We start from the raw sequence: 17808 nt of genomic DNA, 5'->3' as shown, positions 1-17808 counted from the left end.
ATCTGTATTTTTTTTTCAGTATGTGCCCAAATATATAATATATTTTACAAATTAGATTATATACTGACCAAAAAAAGGTTAAATGATTTTCTGTTTTGTTTTTTTTTGGGGGGGGGGGGGGGGGTAGTCATATAATTGTGTAGTTTCAATCACCAATTATTCTGATGTCATATCCAGAGGCAACACTTTCCAAGTTCACTTATGAAACCAAGTAAATAGAATGTTCTCCTGGTGGAGAAATTATTACTCTTTCTTATAGGCTGGCTGTATTTAATTTTACTATAAGAGAATTTTACTATCAGAGCTTTAATTTTTTCTTCTAAAGCAAATGTCCAAGTCAAGCATATTCCTGCTGTCTTTTAGCTGCTCAGTAAACAATGAGCCAGTGAGTGATTCAACAAGTCTTACTAAAACTAAAGTATTGGTTTGTTAGTGGAACAAAATAGTTACCTCTTAGTGACTCATGAACAATGTAAATAAATAAAAATAGACCATGCTCTGGTAAATGTCTAGTAAAAATAAACAATAATTATATCCCAAAATCTCTAGAATCCAATCCTAATTGTGCTCAGTGCGAACAAATATGTAAAAGTATTATCAAATAAACAATAAACAATTTTGCAAAAGGTCCATAATATGCAGTTCGTGATTGTCTCCTTTCTTTCCTATAAAAATAACAAACATGTTATACGTGCATCTGCTCTGCTGAAGTAGATTTACACAGAGCAGCCTGGATCCTCCTCTTTTCGGGTCCCCCTTCACTGCTTCTGGCCCCTCCCTCCTATTGAGTGCCCCCACAGCAAGCAGCTTGGTATGGGCCACCAGAGCCAAGTCCCAGCTCCATGTGTCCATTGAGACATGGAGCCCCAACCCAGCCCAGCCCCCTCTCTTCCCTGATTGGCTAACTGACTTTGATTGACAGTTGTGGGAGCCAATGGCACCACTGCTGTTTCTCAGCCAATCAGGAGAAGTGTCCCAGATGGCTAAGACACTCGTGGACATTGCTGGAGAGAGATGGGGCTCAGGTAAGTAATTAGGGGGTGCTGGGGAGGCTACTACACACAGACGTTTTTTTATCCTAATGCATAGAATGCATTAAGATAAACAACCTTTTGCCTTTACAACTCCTTTAATTAAAGTGATAAAAAAAAATAAAAAAAATGCATCCATATGTGAAGGAAAGTGACACCCAGGAGAATAGTGTCCTTCTTCTCTTTCCCAGTAGAAGCACACCACACTTATCAGAAATGTATGGCCTCTTTATTAAAAGAAGGTCAAATTTGTTTAAAGTATTCCAAATGGGTGTTTTTTTAAAAAAAATCTGTTTTCAGTCAATCGATGATATCCTATACACATGGACGATTGGATCTCCCTATATATTTGATGGTACTCCTGCACCTTTAAGAGACTCTGTAAAAATGTCCCTCTTTGCTCTTGTCCCTCTTCCTCTGCTGTCATTAAGTGGGCTTAGTAGGAGTAAAAGATTACAATTTTGTAGATGGAGCCTGTCTTAAATAAGCCTCAGAAATCTTAAGGTCTGGTGTTGTCTTTGTATTGGCATATGTGGTGTCATCATGCCAAGAACAATAGAGCTATATAAGACCCTGAGAAAAAAGATTGTGAATTCCTAGGTATGGTAAGAATTTAAAAGATTTTAAATGTAACATAGATTATAAACAGGACTGGCTGCCCCAGTAAACTCGGCCCAAAAGCTGACTATTTAATGTGAAAAGTTTCCAATAAAAAATTCATCACAACTTTCTCCTTGGCTGGTTTTAAAATGCATGCATCTAAAATCAGAAAGATATTGCCCCAATTTAACCTGCATGGTATATGTGTCAAAAAAAAATCCTTTGTTGTCTTAAAAAAAATTAGAAAAAGAAACCTGGTAATGTACCCAACACCCAATTATATGCAGAAAGCCCATCAGGGATTGTGGGTGGTTAGCTCCAGGTTTGATTAAAAGCAATGGGAGACACACATGCAGAAATCACATAGGATGACTAGTCATGGACACAGACTGCCTTTGTCCAGAGATGATCACATGCATGTGATCACTGTATTATTACACGTGGCACTTGTTAAACTCTTAATAAAAAGTTTAAATAAGAAAAAAAAAGAAGAAAAAAATAAATATTACATCTGGGTAGCCAAGATTAGCTGCAGGATCCAGCAGCCTCCCATTGCTTTCAATGGGGCTGCCTTACGCAGTTAATTGAAATGAACCCTTGCTGGGGTTCTTGCATGTAGTTAGAATTGAGAGCATTGGCAGATGTGAATGCACCCTTACATTTGCCATTGAACATAGCACAAAGATCTGGGCTTCTGAAATCAATTTTTTTTTTTTTTGACCATGCTAACAGTAGAAATGTTTGGTGAAATCTAAGAACAGCATTTCAGAAGCAGAACCTTATAATAACTGTAAAGCAGGGTGGTATAAATGGTTTTGGGTATCTTTGCTGCTTGAGGGCCTGAAACTCTTACATTATTCAGTCAACTATGAATTATACATCATATACAAGTGTCCTACATCTGTCCTAATGTTGAACCAGAAATGTGTAATGTTTCAAAACACACTAAAAAATCCACCAACGAATGCATCAAATTCAAGAGATGGAGGGTTATAAACTGACCAAATCAAAAACCTCATATGATTCCATTTGAAATGTTGTGGATGGATTATAAACAGGCCCCACAAACAATTTGTAACTGAAAGAATTTTGCTTGGTGAAGAGGTCAAATATTTCAGAGACTGGTGGTCACTTACATAAAGTCAAATACACATATTCGCCAGCACACCAAGGATCATTTAAAAAAAAAACGTCCAAAAATGTAATGCATATTTAGCTATCCAAAGAAGCAACGTTTCGAGGTCACACAGGACCTCTTCGTCAGGCAAAAGATTACATGAAGTCCATTCTGCTACGGGAGCAATTTGTTGCATAAATAATTGTAAAGACAAAGGGCCAGATTCACAGAAGAAGTACGCCGGCGTATCTACTGATACACCGGCATACTTTAAAATTTGCCGCGTCGTATCTTTAATTTGAATCCTCAAACCAAGATACGGCGGCTTCTGGCTTCGATCCGACAGGCGTACGGCTTTGTACGCCTTCGGATCGTAGGTGCAATACTTCGGCGCCCGATGGGTGGAGTTTGCATCGTTTTCCGCGTCGGGTATGCTAATTAGCATTTTCCGTCGATCCACGAAGGTACGCGCGGCCGTCGCATTCTCTTACGTCGTCGCTAGTCAGCTTTTCCTGGCGTATAGTTAGAGCTGCTATTTTGTGGCCTATATTTAAACCTGCCATGTTAAATTATGGCCGTCGTTCCCGCGACAAATTTTGATTTTTTTTTTTGAGTAAGTCGTCCGTGAATAGAAAAGGACGTAACTCACGTTGACGTTCAAAAAATGACGTCGGTGCGACGTCATTTCGTGCAAAGCACGGCGGGAAAATTTCAAAACGGAGCATGCGCATTTCAATGGGCGCGGGGACGCGCTTCATTTAAATGAATCACGCCCCCTACCCACCCAATTTGAAATACGCGCTGAGAAATACACTACGCCGCCGTAACTTACGGCGCAAAATCTTCCTGGATTCGAAATTCCGCCAGGTAAGATACGGCGGCGTAGCGTATTTCTGATACGCTGCGCCAGGGCAAATGTCTCTGAATCTGGCCCAAAATTTGTGTTTTTATACAAGAATGTCACCTTTTTCTGTTAGATGCAGGTCTAAGACTTGCTTCTCAAATATCTTAAACAAGTCAAACATTTCCTATATATATATATATATATATATATTGCATAGCCATGTTTAAAAACAGAAGATTTGATAAAATAAATAAAACATTTATTTTATCAACTATTGGTACTTCTACTAAAGGCCCACCTATTATGATGTTGTCACTTGTGACACCTGGGACTGAATATCTCAAACCTTATATTTTCCAGTGAAGTCTCTCCCATTGTTGCCCAAATCAGAAATACAGTATGTTACTGAATCACTGGCACCCAGCTAGCTACCGAGTTTAAATTTAGTGTCGGCAACTTCCACTAGTGAATGTGATAATGGAAGGTTAATTTGAGTGCTTCTGCTGCTTAAAGAGTCACTAATGATGGAAATGCTCATTTGGCATCTCCTATTTTCTGCTCATTCATGTAGTTCTTGCAATTTTTATAGTGCAGTGCTAACTAGCTAGCAATGCTTATACTTTAGATAAATATGCCTTTACATTATTCAGAATTTGTTGCAGTGAAATTGTAATTTTATAAACATAGCACTCAGCAGCTGAAACTATCTTCTAATTATTGATCATTTTCTGTCAGATGTTAACACCGATCTTCATATAAAATGTGCCAACATATAAGGGTACTTAAGAAAGTAGACCCAGCAATATTAGTAGAGTGGCAGAGGCTTGCAGAATGATTCAGATCATTTCAATAATCTGTTATCGTTATAACGCACATTAGTAACAGAGTAACTAAAGCATATTTCTTAAATGCTAGCTATATAAAAATTTTATAAGCAACATTTTTTTTTATGGTAAATGATTAGTATGCACCTTCACTTTACTATGCCTTACTAAACTATGTAATTATGTTACTGCTTTAAACTCAACTCTCCTCTACTCCTTGATTCCATTTACATCTTTGTTTACCATGTGCTGTATATATTTAACCACACATTCTAGATAGTTAGTGAATGAATAAAAATGAAACATATAGTGGGGTAGATTCAGGTAGGGGCGCGCACTGCTACGGCGGCGCAGCGTACCGTTTTTACGCTACGCCTCCGTAAATTACTGGAGCTACGCTTCATTCACGAAGCATTTGCTCCGTAATTTGCGGCGGCGTTTCGTAAAAGGGGCCGGCGTAAGCGCGCGTAATTTAAATGATCCCGTAGGGGGTGTGGATCATTTAAATTAGGCGCGTTTCCGCGCCGAACGTACTGCTCATGCTCCGTCGGGAAAATTTCCCGACGTGCATTGCGGTAAATGACGTCGCAAGGACGTCATTTGCTTCGACGTGAACGTAAATGGCGTCCAGCGCCATTCACGATCCACTTACGCAAACAACGTAAATTTCGAAAATCGCGACGCGGGAACGCCGTCTATACTTACCATTGGCTGCGCCTCCTAATAGCAGGAGCAGCCTTACGACGAAAGCGACGAACGCAAACAACGTAAAACACGACCGCCGGGCGTGCGTACGTTTGTGAATCGGCGTGAGTATGCAATTTGCATACTCTACGCTGACAACTACGGGAGCGCCACCTAGTGGCCAGCGTCAGAATGCAGCCTAAAATACGACGGCATAAGAGCCTTATGCTAGTCGTATCTTAGGCTACAGTCGGCGTATCGAGCTTTCTGAATACAGAAAGTTGATACGCCGGTGCTACTTAGCAATTACACTGCGTATCTATGGATACGCAGGCGTAATTGCTTGCTGAATCTACCCCACTATTTATAACTAACCAGCACAAATTCATTTATGATTTTTAAAACAATTTTTAGCAATTTAGAGAGGGTAAACGAATGAAACCGGATTTCTGGTTCCTTTCCATGAGCTACTACACCCTCCCTTCCACTGCACTTTCTTAAACATGTAAAAAAATGCAATATTTTGGTTAAAGCGTATCTAAGGCCAAAATTTGTTTTTGCTCGCTTTTTTAATGTTTTAAATGTTAAATCTTTTCCAGGTATTTATTGCTATTTGTGCGCCTGGTAGGGAGACTTACCCTTCCAAATATTTTTTTTTTTTAAATCTTGACAGTTTTACTTTTTTTTTTTTAACCTAGTGTATATGGAAATGATTTTTGTTGGGGGTTTTAGATAGTGTTTTAGATGGGTGTGAGGGGGTTGAACCCTTTCCTCTAGATTGCACATTCATGTATATCCTGATGCATACATACTAATCTTTATGTACTGGGCTGCATATACTGTACACATGTTAAACATAATCAGACATCACACTAGAGTAACATTTTCTACTGCAATCTATAATTCAAAATGAACAACACAAATAGATATGCAAGTCCAATTGAGTGATAAAGTGCTCATGCTTAAATCTTCAAAATACACAGGCGCTCCACTAGTGCTCAGCTCAAGTGCCCCACATGGATGTGCACTCACCCTAGATGTGGACTAACTATCTTAAGTATGATCACTTGCGTCTGTGGGGAATCCACCCCTGGGTGATATTCTAGATGGTCACTCTCACAAGGGGTTAATCATAAGGCCTTCTAGTGCTATTGGGATTTCTTGTGTTGGTAGGGGAACCACCCCTATATGTCCACATCTGGAGTGCACATCCATGTGGGGCACTTGAGCTGAGCACTGGTGGAGCACCTGTTTATTTCAAAGGTTTAAGCATGAGCATGTTATCACTCTATGGGACTTGCATATCTATTTGTGTGGTTCATTTTGAATTATAGATTGCAGTAGCAAATGTTACTCTAGCGCGGTGTATGATTATGTTCACTATTGAGTTTTGCATTTAAGCTTACAATAGCACCGTAGCTGATATGAATTTCTTAACCATTTTTACTTACACAATTTTGGTTGATTTAATCACGAGATCTGTGCCGCTAAAGTAGAATTTTAATATATACATGTTGTCTCACACATATAAGCCCCCCTACTGTTACCTCCTACCTTGTGATTGGCTATATTTCCATCAAAGTGATGATTGGAGGTGAGGAAACAGGAAAGGCGTCCACTTGTATGCAGCAGAACAATGTCATCATTTTATCAGTCAGAACCTCTCAACCTAGGGACAGTAAAGCCAGGCACAGAGGTGTGATTTTCTTTCCTACAACCATGGTTTGCAGGTATGAAAATTGCTTGAATACCTGCCATGGGGTTATTGTAATCTCCCTGCTGGGGGGTGGGAGAAACCATCCTGACTGGGAGAACACACAGTGATAATTGCTAAAGGCTATAGCCGCTGGAAATAATTATATTAAAAACCCCAACAGGCCGGTTGTACCCAAATTGATTGATCCAACAACTTGGGCACAATCAGCCTGCCTATACATTGTTAGATTCTCAGACAATCCCTACTGAATTGTCTGAATAATAATCAAATTTGTTTACCATATGAATGCTTAATTTTAACTCAAATGTAATCTAAAATTCTGCATTTAGTATACTCTAAATGTTAAATAACACTAAAAATATTGTGAACACCCTAATAGAATTCCATCATCATGTGTCCCATTATGTCCTAACATATGGCATGGCTTTTCAATCATTTTACTTTTTGCTTCACATCAGTTTTTTTATTGTTTTTGTTTTTCTTTCCTTTATCATAAAGAAGTGTCAGCAGCAACCCCTGGCATATGAGGATCTGCTCTTGTTGGATTCCTACATGGTATAATATTTGTTCTCTTTGTCACATGGCAACTGAGATTTACTGATCATGCATAACTTTAAAAAGCAAGAGGGCTAAGTAGCTTTTATACTAGTTTTAGTAATTGTACTGCAAGTGTTGGTACAAGCCAGGAAATAGTACTAAGTTATGTGAAATTTGAATGGACCACAGGGTTGAAGACTTTCCATTAAATAGCTTGTTTCATGTTAGTCATAATAAAATATGCTATTATGGAAGGTTTCTTATACATTCGTCTCCTGTTCTGTTTTGTTAAAGTAGAGTTGTGAGAAAACAAGCTTGTTTGATTTTCATCTAAATAAAAATAATGATAAACATGCACACAACAGTCAAATTGCCATATCTTTGATGTACAAGTGGTTTAAATCAGCAATGGTCAGCTTGCTAAAGTTAGAGAGCTTCAAGTGTGACCCGTAACATTGCAAATAAATGTTATTCCTTCCTTTCAAGAGACTTGTATTATGTTCCAAGAGACAGTCAAGGCTGCAGTCATGTTCCATGATACTTTAAGAAGATGGGCTACAGAAGACTGTCAGAAACTACAGGCATGGTAAAGCAGAAAGACACAGGCTGCAGATATGGATTGTTAGCAACAACAGACATGTCCTGTCAGGACTGTCAAAAAAAGAAAACAACCTGCAGACGGTGATAAGAAACTGCAGGCACACTACATGAGTCAAAGACTGTCAACATGCTCTGTAAGACAGGTGGAAAAAAATGCTCAATTCCCCCATCAACACAGTAAGAGTTGATAGTGGAATACTTCCCGCTGCGCTATTGTATGCTGACAGCGGGAGTTTTTTTCCAGCCATAAGAATACGATGATCCCATTGTAAGCCGCTGGCAGTATTTGAATAAAAAAACGTGTATATCAACTTCAGTGCAACCAGCCTGCCCATAGATGGATTGCAATTTGGCTGTCCCTGTTAAACTGTCTGAATTTCGATCCATCTATGGCCATCTTAAGATTGTGACATTTATTAAAGGTCATAGGTTGCAGATAAGCAAAATAAGACATTCTAAAACCACAGACAAGTTGCAGCAGATTGCCAGAGATCACTACCCTTCAGGCTCTTTGCAAATCAGAATTCCCACAACAATTCCCTTCACAACTCCTTTAAAGAATTATTGCTATTACACAAAGAAAAAAACATTTACAGTTATTTTATTTGCAGTCTATTGCCATTCTTTGAATAAATGAAAATTACTGCTGTCAGACGTGCAGATGCTCCATCTAGGTAAATTTAGTTTTTGCTGATTCATTCAGGCCAAGGACAATAAAGCAGAATTTGGAATGTGTGCAACAAACTGTGCAGTAAGGCCTCATGTACACTGCTGCTCCTAAACTGATATTTTTGGGGCTTTTAGCGTTTTTTGCCTAAGCCCCTGAATGCACCTCAATAAAAGCCTATGTGTCCATACAGAGTTTAGAGGCAACCAAAGCTCATTCCACTGAATGCAGAAGAAGGATTTTTTGGGCTTAGGTGAGTTTTTAATGTTGATTTTCTCCTGTCAATAAATTAGTGTGCATGAGACCTAATGCTGCGTACACACGATTGGATTTTTCGATGAAACAAGTCCATCGGAGTAAAAATAGAAAACATGTTTTAAATTCTTGCGATGGAAAAAAATCTGATGGGAAATTCCGATCGTCTGTGTGGAATTCCGTCGAATCAAGTCGACGCATGCTCAGAAGCATTGAACTTAATTTTTCTTGGCTCGTCGTAGTGTTTTACGTCACCACGTTTTGGACGGTCGGAATTTAGTCTGACAGTGTGTATGCAAGACAGTTTGAACGGAATTTAGACCATTGGATACTCTGATCGTGTGTATGCGGCATTAGAGTATCTTAACATGGGCAATATCTGCATATAGTTTGTTGCGTTTGAATGGTTTTATGCATCATGCAAAACACTGAATAATATGTCTGGGTCACATAACTACTGTAAAAAGAAATTGTGAGGACCCCCTAAAAAGGTGCTGAATTTAATAGGCCCTCCTAGGCATTTCTATTGGCATTATGGCCTACAACTTCCCCAAAGCACTCTCCAACCCATCAGCTACCAAATCAATAGCTTTCAATCTTTGCTTGCATTTTTTTTTGGCTCAGTGTTAAGGGAGATATATATAGGGTTTACAGGACAGTCAAACAGTCAAACAGTAAAAATAACTTGGCTGAAATAGAAAACATTTCAGCCCCTCGCATTGGCCAGGGGTGTGCCTGAGCAAACTCGCTCCTCTTTTTCTAGCCACCTTCTTAATATCCAGGTCCTAACAAAAGCCAATTTCCCATTCCTTGGGACTGAATTCAGAAGCAGATGAGGCCTCCCCAGGCAGTACGCCAAATAGGCATAACAAGGTACCTCATCTTCAGACAAAAACTGAATTCCTGAACTCATATGCTCTCCAGACAATGCCTGGGAGTCAAATAACCTTTTACAAGTGCTTCACAAATATTTCTGTCTTTCCACAGCCCACTTCACTGTCAATAAACCACCTAGTGATTTTCCAATGAGAAAAATATTCATAATCTATAACACTGTACTTTGCTCCCCAACAACAGGCAAAAGCAAAAGATTCCCTAGACTTAGGGGAAGCAAACTCACTGTAACCTAGCTGCCTACTATATTTAGGTTAGTGACACTCTATTCTTGGCAGGGTCACTAAAAAATTTGTAGATAAATATGTTCTACACCCTGAAAAAAATCAGCAATTTTAGACCAGCGAAATGCAGAATAAACAAGTGAGTATGGTAAAATTGTATTTTCTTCAAACACATCTCATGTTGTGATACAATATTTAATTTAAAATGAACGAGAGGTGTTAAACAAATATTACCATAGAGGAAGCCAATGTTCTTAAAAAATAATTACTCTCCATTCTGTTTGCTAAGGCCTTCTGGATGCTCCTCTGCATTGTTAAAAAAAAAAAAACTCTGTGGACAAATAAGATGAAAGTTTATCTTTTTATCATAATTATTTTGCTCTTAAAAAAAAAACTCAAAGCAAACACAATAATTTTATTTTATTTTTTGTTGTCCCGAATTCCATATTAAATCAGGAAATTCACCAGCAGAATGCCAATATATATATCGCTGTGATGTAAAATCCTAAAATAAGTAGAGACATGTAGCAGAATAATGATGCAAAACACAGGGCTTACAGTGTATGTAAAGCTACATATTTTGTAATTATGAATGGCAAAAAGCTTAAGACACCTGTAAAGATTTTTTTTTGTCTGTGTCCAATTAGGGAGATTTACATTTCTTTCCATCCTAAAAAGGAACATTTCCCCTCAGTGTTCATGTGGCATCTCAAAAATGTTGGAGTTCACATCACTTTCTACACTGGAGACAATGTTTACCTGGACTAATATTAAAAATGAGTCTCCCCAGTAGGGACACAAGCAACAATAAACACCAAACAATTGTTCTAATCCTTCCATTTTCAATACAAATGTATACACAAATTAGATACACTCTAATGGATGACTTATCTATGAGAAATGGCCAGGCCAGAGTCCTGACCTCAGTCCCACTTATGTGCTGTGGTGTGATCTAAAGTAGGTTGTTTAATCAAGAAATTCCAAATATATGCATGAAGTGAAATGTTTTATACATAGATCTACAAGTTTAAATAGCAGCTACAGAAAGTGATAATGTTTAAGAATATTACTACTACTTCATTTGGGGGTTCATACATTTTTCCATCATGATTTCTCTACAGTTACTTCAATGGTAAAATGTTTTTTTACAGTATATATTATTATGATGACATTTATGAAGATCAAATCACATTAAGAACTGTTCATGTAGCAGAAATGTACTGTATTTATTAAATGATCACACACTTTGTCTCAAACTATTTTAAGGGGATCTGTTTCCCCAAGTGTTGGCTTCTCTACCCCCTTAATGCACCCTGTAACATTTACCATTTCTATGAAACTGCTGTTGTGACTCCCATGAAACCTGAAACAACTCTTAAGAGGGTTGTACCCTATTAAATGCAAGTTAAACTACACACAAACTGGACAATGAAACATGTGCTATTGATTGGCACTGTGTACATCTCAACTTTAGTATGGGATGCATTAAGGTGCATTATTGAATGCGTGTTATCTTGCCTGCTAATGTGTTGCATTAAAGCAGCTCATAGTGCTGGATCCAAAGTAAATGGAATTTGTATATATTGAATGTCTCCCCTATTTAGTTTATTGCCCCAGAGGCAAGAGCCAACAGCGCTCCTGCTGCCTCAGCCAATGAGGAAGGAGAGTACCAGACAGCTGAGGCTCAAGATGGGGGCTCAGGTAAGTATTAGGGGGGCTGAGGGGGGCTGCTGCACACAGAAGGTTGTGTATCCTAATACATAACATGCATTAGGATAAAAAAAGTCTGCCTTTAGAACCACTTTAACTCACTAGTTTAACCTTAGTTTGATTCACAATTACTGTACATATACTATAATTGTCATATGCTTTCAAAATGTTATTTTGCTCTAGCTCAATAAATACAGTTAAACCACCCCAATGCCACCATGTTACACATCTTTCCTTTCCAGGCCAGTTTCAGTGCTGTGCTGTGACAAATACTTGGTTGTTTAGTATACCTAAATTCATTTTGTATGTGTTTTGGTGGTTAAAAACTTTTTTCACTTTTTACTATTTAAAAAAAGTGTTACTTTCTATAGGGGAGGGTGATGTTATTCTCCCACATATACAGACAGGAGGTGATATATCTAGATTATATAGGGAATGTTAGACTCGCACATATACAGACAGGAAAGGGTACAAATAAATTATTTAGGAGGTATCATACTCACTCAAGTACATGCAGGGTAGGGGTGTATATAGATTATATAGCAATGTCATAATTACACATGCACATTCAGGAGGTAGCTGACCGTCTGGAAAGAAAGGAAGTACAGGCTAAATAGATCCGAAATTAACTTGTAGTACAGATTGTTATATGCAGATGAATCAAACAAGGCATTTGCCATACTCACGTCTACCATATGTACCGAATGCTGCTTAAGGAAGTTTTAATACTTATTCTTTCTATAATCTATAATTTGCCATATCAGCTTTATTTGGGCAACATTTTTTAAAATATGCATAATTAGTAAAACAGTAGGCCACATTTTTGTTCTGGGATGCAATTTTAAATGTATCAGGCACAGCAGTAAAACAATATTTTGCTTGTGCCCAGTGGCAAATACCATGCAGTTATGTGTCGCATTAGGATATAATTATTTCCTCTGCCCAGGAGCAAATGGAAAAAACAAACAATAATACCATATATTATTAAAGAAATGACTGTTCTGAGATATTACTAATAGAACGGTGATGTTGCTGCAAGTTTTACATACAAGACTGAAACAAAGCTGAAATTTCAACTCTGTGAACAAAGCAATCAATCTGGGCTAAAAGAAATCTTTAAACTGTGTACAATGCGCTGTGCCCTGCAGTGTCTCAAACATCGGGCAATAAAAGTGCTTGTTCTAAGACAGGTATGCTAAATTACCGTCTGCTTCAACATATCGCTGTTAATGAGGAAAAGGCTCTATGTAAGGAATCAATGAGATCCAGTTTATTTAATAATATTCCCACCATTCGATGTTAAGGTGCAAACATGTACAGTACATACCATAGCCACTATATGCTAGACTTATTCTAGTGTTCTGCTCATTAATGCATAATGCCTGAACACTTATAAGTTATGACTAAATATCTTATTAGACATCTCTATTATAGGTGAGGAAGGACAGGCCAAGTAAACCAAACATACGTATTTTGTCAAAAGTTATAACAAAATATCAGAAAAAATCCTAAGATTTTTCTGATCCTAGCGCTCTATGGTATAAAACAGTTGAAGCAGTATAGCAGCTATTATAAAATACAGTAAAAAAAAGTCAAATATGTCTCATTGGTAATAATAATAAAACATTAACAGCGCTTGAAGAATCAATAATTCAAGCGCTCTTAAAGAAACAATAATTCATCAGAACTAAATAGTTCTTAATCTGCAGTAATATATGATGAACAAATAGCAATCCAAACACCTTTCATGTGATCCCTCTCAGGTCCTCAACACAAAGTCCAAGGATGAAAACAGCAACTTCATGATGTCATGTGTCAGCTTTAAAACTTCACTTTTCTGGTGTTGATGCTGTGAACTGATTTTATCCTGCCAAGGTGTAAGCAAAAGAATTCCGTCACTTGCGTGCCCCTTTAGGAATTTTACTCACCAGACCGCAGCTTAAAGCGGAGGTTCACCCTAAAAAACATCTATATACCATTACATCCAGCATACTTCCGACATCTACAGTATGCTGGTATTTTTAATTTTTTTGCCGTACATACCGTTTTTTTGTTATTTTCCCCCCAGCTTCCGGGTTCTGGCTCCTGCGGGAGTGGGCGTTCCTATTCAGAGATTAGATAATTGACGTCTGGTGAAAAACTTCCCCTGGCACATAAGGCGCATCGCAAGTTTTCCGTAAGTAGCCGACCTGCGAGTCGGCTCTATATGGCGCCTGCGCAGTCAGCTCTACACAGCGGGCGCAGGCGCCGTATAGAGCCGATGCGCCAGGGGAAGTTTTTCACCAGACGTCAATCATCTAACCTCTGAATAGGAATGCCCACTCCCGCCGGAGCCAGAACCCGGAAGCCGGGGGGAAAATAACAATAAAACGGTATGTACGGCAAAAAAAAAAAAAAACAGCATACTGTAGATGTCGGAAGTATGCTGGATGTAATGGTATATAATTGTTTTAGGGTGAACCTCCGCTTTAATACAGCATTGAAAGATCCTCTCATCCAGAGATCACCGGCAGCTCTCCCCCAGGTGTGTGTTGATTCCAATCAATGGGTGCATGCATGCGTCAAAGCGGACAAGGAAGTAAACAGAGAAGCTCCATAAAGTGTAAAAACCCTTTTATTAAAAAGATACACTCCCCCACATTCCACATATGCTTACAAGATAAAGATAGATAAAAAGCGCATCACTTAGAGAGACATCAGCTCACTCAGATAGAAGTTCCTCCAAATGATCTAGCAGCTTGGTGATACCCGGGTAGATGCTCCCTCCTGTGAGAATGATACGTCGCGTAGCCACGGGCTGACGCGTTTCGTGATTCTTTCACATCTTCAGAGGGTGTCATTAAGCTGCAGTCTGGTGAGTAGGATAAAATCAGTTCACAGCATCAACAGCAGAAAAGTGATGTTTTAAAGCTGACACATGACTTAATGAAGTTGTTTTCATCCTTGGACTTTGTGATGAGGACCTGAGAGGGATCACATGAATGGTGTTTGGATTGCTATTTGTCCATCATGTATTGTCAAAAGTATTGGGACACCTGCCTTTACATGCACATGAACTTTAATTGCATCTGAGTCTAATTCCTCGTTCACCCGACCGGTTTTGCCTTCGGAAAAAAAATGATGGTTTTTCCCAACGAAATTCCTCTCAAGCCTGCCTTGCATACACATGGTCACACAAAAGTCCAGTGAACTTTTGACTGCCAAGAACGCGGTGACATAAAAGACTACGACGAGCCGACATGCCGACTTGCTTCCGAGCATGCACGTTTTTTTCCCATCTGAGAAGCATACAGACAAACAGTTTTCCCGCTAGGATTTTTTCCTGACAGAAAAAAAGAGATCCTGCTCTCTTTTTTTTTCCCGGCAGTTTTCGCATAGGAAAAACTGTGATGGAGCATACACACGGTCGGAATTCCCAACCAAAAGCTCTCATCGCAGTTTTTCCAATGAGAAAAACGGTCGTGTGTATGAGGCATTAGTCTGCAGGGTTCAGTATTGTGTTGGCCAACCCTTTGCAGCTATAACAGCTTCAACTCTTCTGGGAAGGCTGTCCACAGGGTTTAGGAGTGTGCCTATGGAAATGTTTGACCATTCCAGAAGTACATTTGTGAGGTCAGGCGCTGTTAGATGAGAAGGCCTGGCTCAAAATCATTCCAAAGGTGTTCTGTCGGGTTGAGGTCAAGTTTCTCCACCCCAAATTCATTCATGTCTTTATGGACTTTGCTTTGTGCACTGGTGTGCAGTAATGTTGGAATAGGAAGGGAGCATGACATTTTCAAAAATGTCTTGATATGCTGATGCCTTAAGAGTTCCATTCACTGGAACTAAGGGGCCAAGCCCAACCCCTGGAAAATAACACCACACCATAATCCCCCCTCCACCAAATGATTTGGACCAGTGCACAAATCAAGGTCCATAAAGACATGGATGAACAAGTTTGGGGTGGAGGACCTTTACTGGCCTGCACTGGCCTAAGTCCTGGCCTCAACCTGGAAGCCAGAGTAATGTTTAGAAAACGATCCTTAAAGGGGTTGTAAAGGTATTTTTTTTTACCCAAATAGCTTCCTTTACCTCAGTGCAGTCCTCCTTCACTTACCTCATCCTTCGATTTTGCTTTTAAATGTCCTTATTTCTTCTGATAAATCCTCACTTCCTGTTCTTCTGTCTGTAACTACACACAGTAATGCGAGGCTTTCTCCCTGGTGTGGAGAAAGCCTCTTAAGGGGGAGGGGGCGAGCAGGAGTGTCAGGACACTCTCTACTTTAACAAATTTGTAGAATTTCCTCAAAAAAATTTTTGGGAACAAAACTATTTTGCATGTGTCTACTTTCGTTTTTTTTTTAAAACATAATAAAATAGACAATATCTACTGATTTAAATGCTATCTTATAAAATAGCAGCTCCACAAATGAAATTGTATTGTTTTCAGTTGTATTATGAAATATTCTTTATTTTTTGCTCTTGTTGACAAATACATTTGTTTTTTCTAGACCCTTGCTCTTTTAAATGGTTGTATATACAGTATAATGAGCTACTGTGATATTTGAAACAAATATGTAACATGCATTGTGTCACATTTTTTTTAAAGGGCTTATTTTATAAGTCTAATAAAAATACGGGCTGATGTTAGTGCATACCAGTATGATTTTAGCTGTTTGGTATAAAAGATGTCTTCCTATTGCATCCTACTAGAAATCACAATTATCTGTTATTAAATAAGAATCAAATACAGAAATAATAACTGTATATATATATATATATATATATATATATATATATAATTGTGTGTGTGTGTATATACTGTATGTGTGTGTATATATATATATATATATATATATATATATATATATATATATATATATATAATGTAATACACTATCAATAGAATGGCTTGATACAGTTTTGTGTCAGGGTCCTCCTTGCACATGTTTCAAGAATTTAAGAGGCTAGATTTCTGCTCTGTTTCCAGAACATTTCTGTTGGACCCTTGCTCGATTCTTTTAATTAAAAGTTTCACTGGCTTTCAATATTGGTAAAAAAAAAAAAAAAAACAGAGGGTTATTGGCTCTAGGAACACAGTTGCATTCCTTTAAGATACAAGATGAAATCAGGCTTTGGCAGTATTTATTGATTTTATATTTCAGTTTACATACACTGACATGTAATAATAATAATTAAAAATATATATATATATATATATATATATATATATATATATATATATATATATATATCTGGAAACAGAGCAGAAATCTTGTAAATTCCTGAAACATGTGTCAAGCCATTCTATTGATAGCGTCATCTCCTCTGAAGTCACCACTTTTTAACTATACCCAAACATATGGGTTTTTATTTACTCGCCCAGCATTTTAAGCATTTTATTAATATGTAGAATGTCTCTGAACACTTTAAAGTACTTACTTATATTATTAACTTATTTTCTACACTAGCAAACTGTTCATGAAGAAAGCACTCGTTCATTGATTGAGGGAATGAAAGTGGATGCCTCTTATGTGCCTTCTACATACCTGGCAGAGATTGCACGCTTCCTGCAGTCTGTTGCTGAGGTTGATCTTCTACTAAACTCTTCATGTTTTAATAACAAAGACTGTGAAGATCTCACCAAACAAGATGAGTGTCTTAAGGTAAGAAAAGTCCTCTGTTTGATTAATAAAAAAAGTTTTTTTTTTATTTCAATAGATGATTCTAATGCAGTTTCAGGACTATTTTATCAGAATATGTAGCTGGCTGAATGATCATACTGGAAATATCTGTAATTTTCAGAGAAAAGGGGAGAGTGGGAACAAGGGAATAGTAGCTGAAGCTAAACCCAACATTGCCCACTCAATTGTAATTTTCAGTTTTTTTAACAGGTGCAACATTAAAAGAAACAATGCAAAACAGGTTCAGCATGACAAAAAGCATGCATAAACGGTGGAATACTTCAAAACTGTTTATGAAAGCTGAAAAAATTATCTTCAGAGCAATGTTACTATGGCTCAATCATGGTAATTTAGCTGCAGAACATGGTCTCTGTAAGACTATAACTACAATGAGTCTAGCTGTGAATCTTTACCTTAGAAAAACAGTTCAGAATACAAACA

General features: G+C 38.1%; 1 protein-coding gene across 1 annotated transcript in view; it reads left to right on the top strand.

Moving 5' to 3' along the window:
- Positions 1-17808, top strand: part of DMD (dystrophin) — a 2981380-nt gene that overhangs the window by 1331532 nt on the left and 1632040 nt on the right. The window contains exon 42 of the mRNA XM_040336499.1: positions 17155-17349. Within this exon, the coding sequence (XP_040192433.1) occupies positions 17155-17349 (195 nt within the window). The remainder of the gene's footprint in view (positions 1-17154; positions 17350-17808) is intronic.

The sequence above is a fragment of the Rana temporaria genome, chromosome 2 (genome assembly GCF_905171775.1).
Source record: "Rana temporaria chromosome 2, aRanTem1.1, whole genome shotgun sequence".
Lineage (NCBI taxonomy): Eukaryota > Metazoa > Chordata > Amphibia > Anura > Ranidae > Rana > Rana temporaria.
The sequence above is the reverse complement of the archived record's forward strand: the minus strand, read 5'-3'. Positions and strand labels throughout refer to the sequence as shown.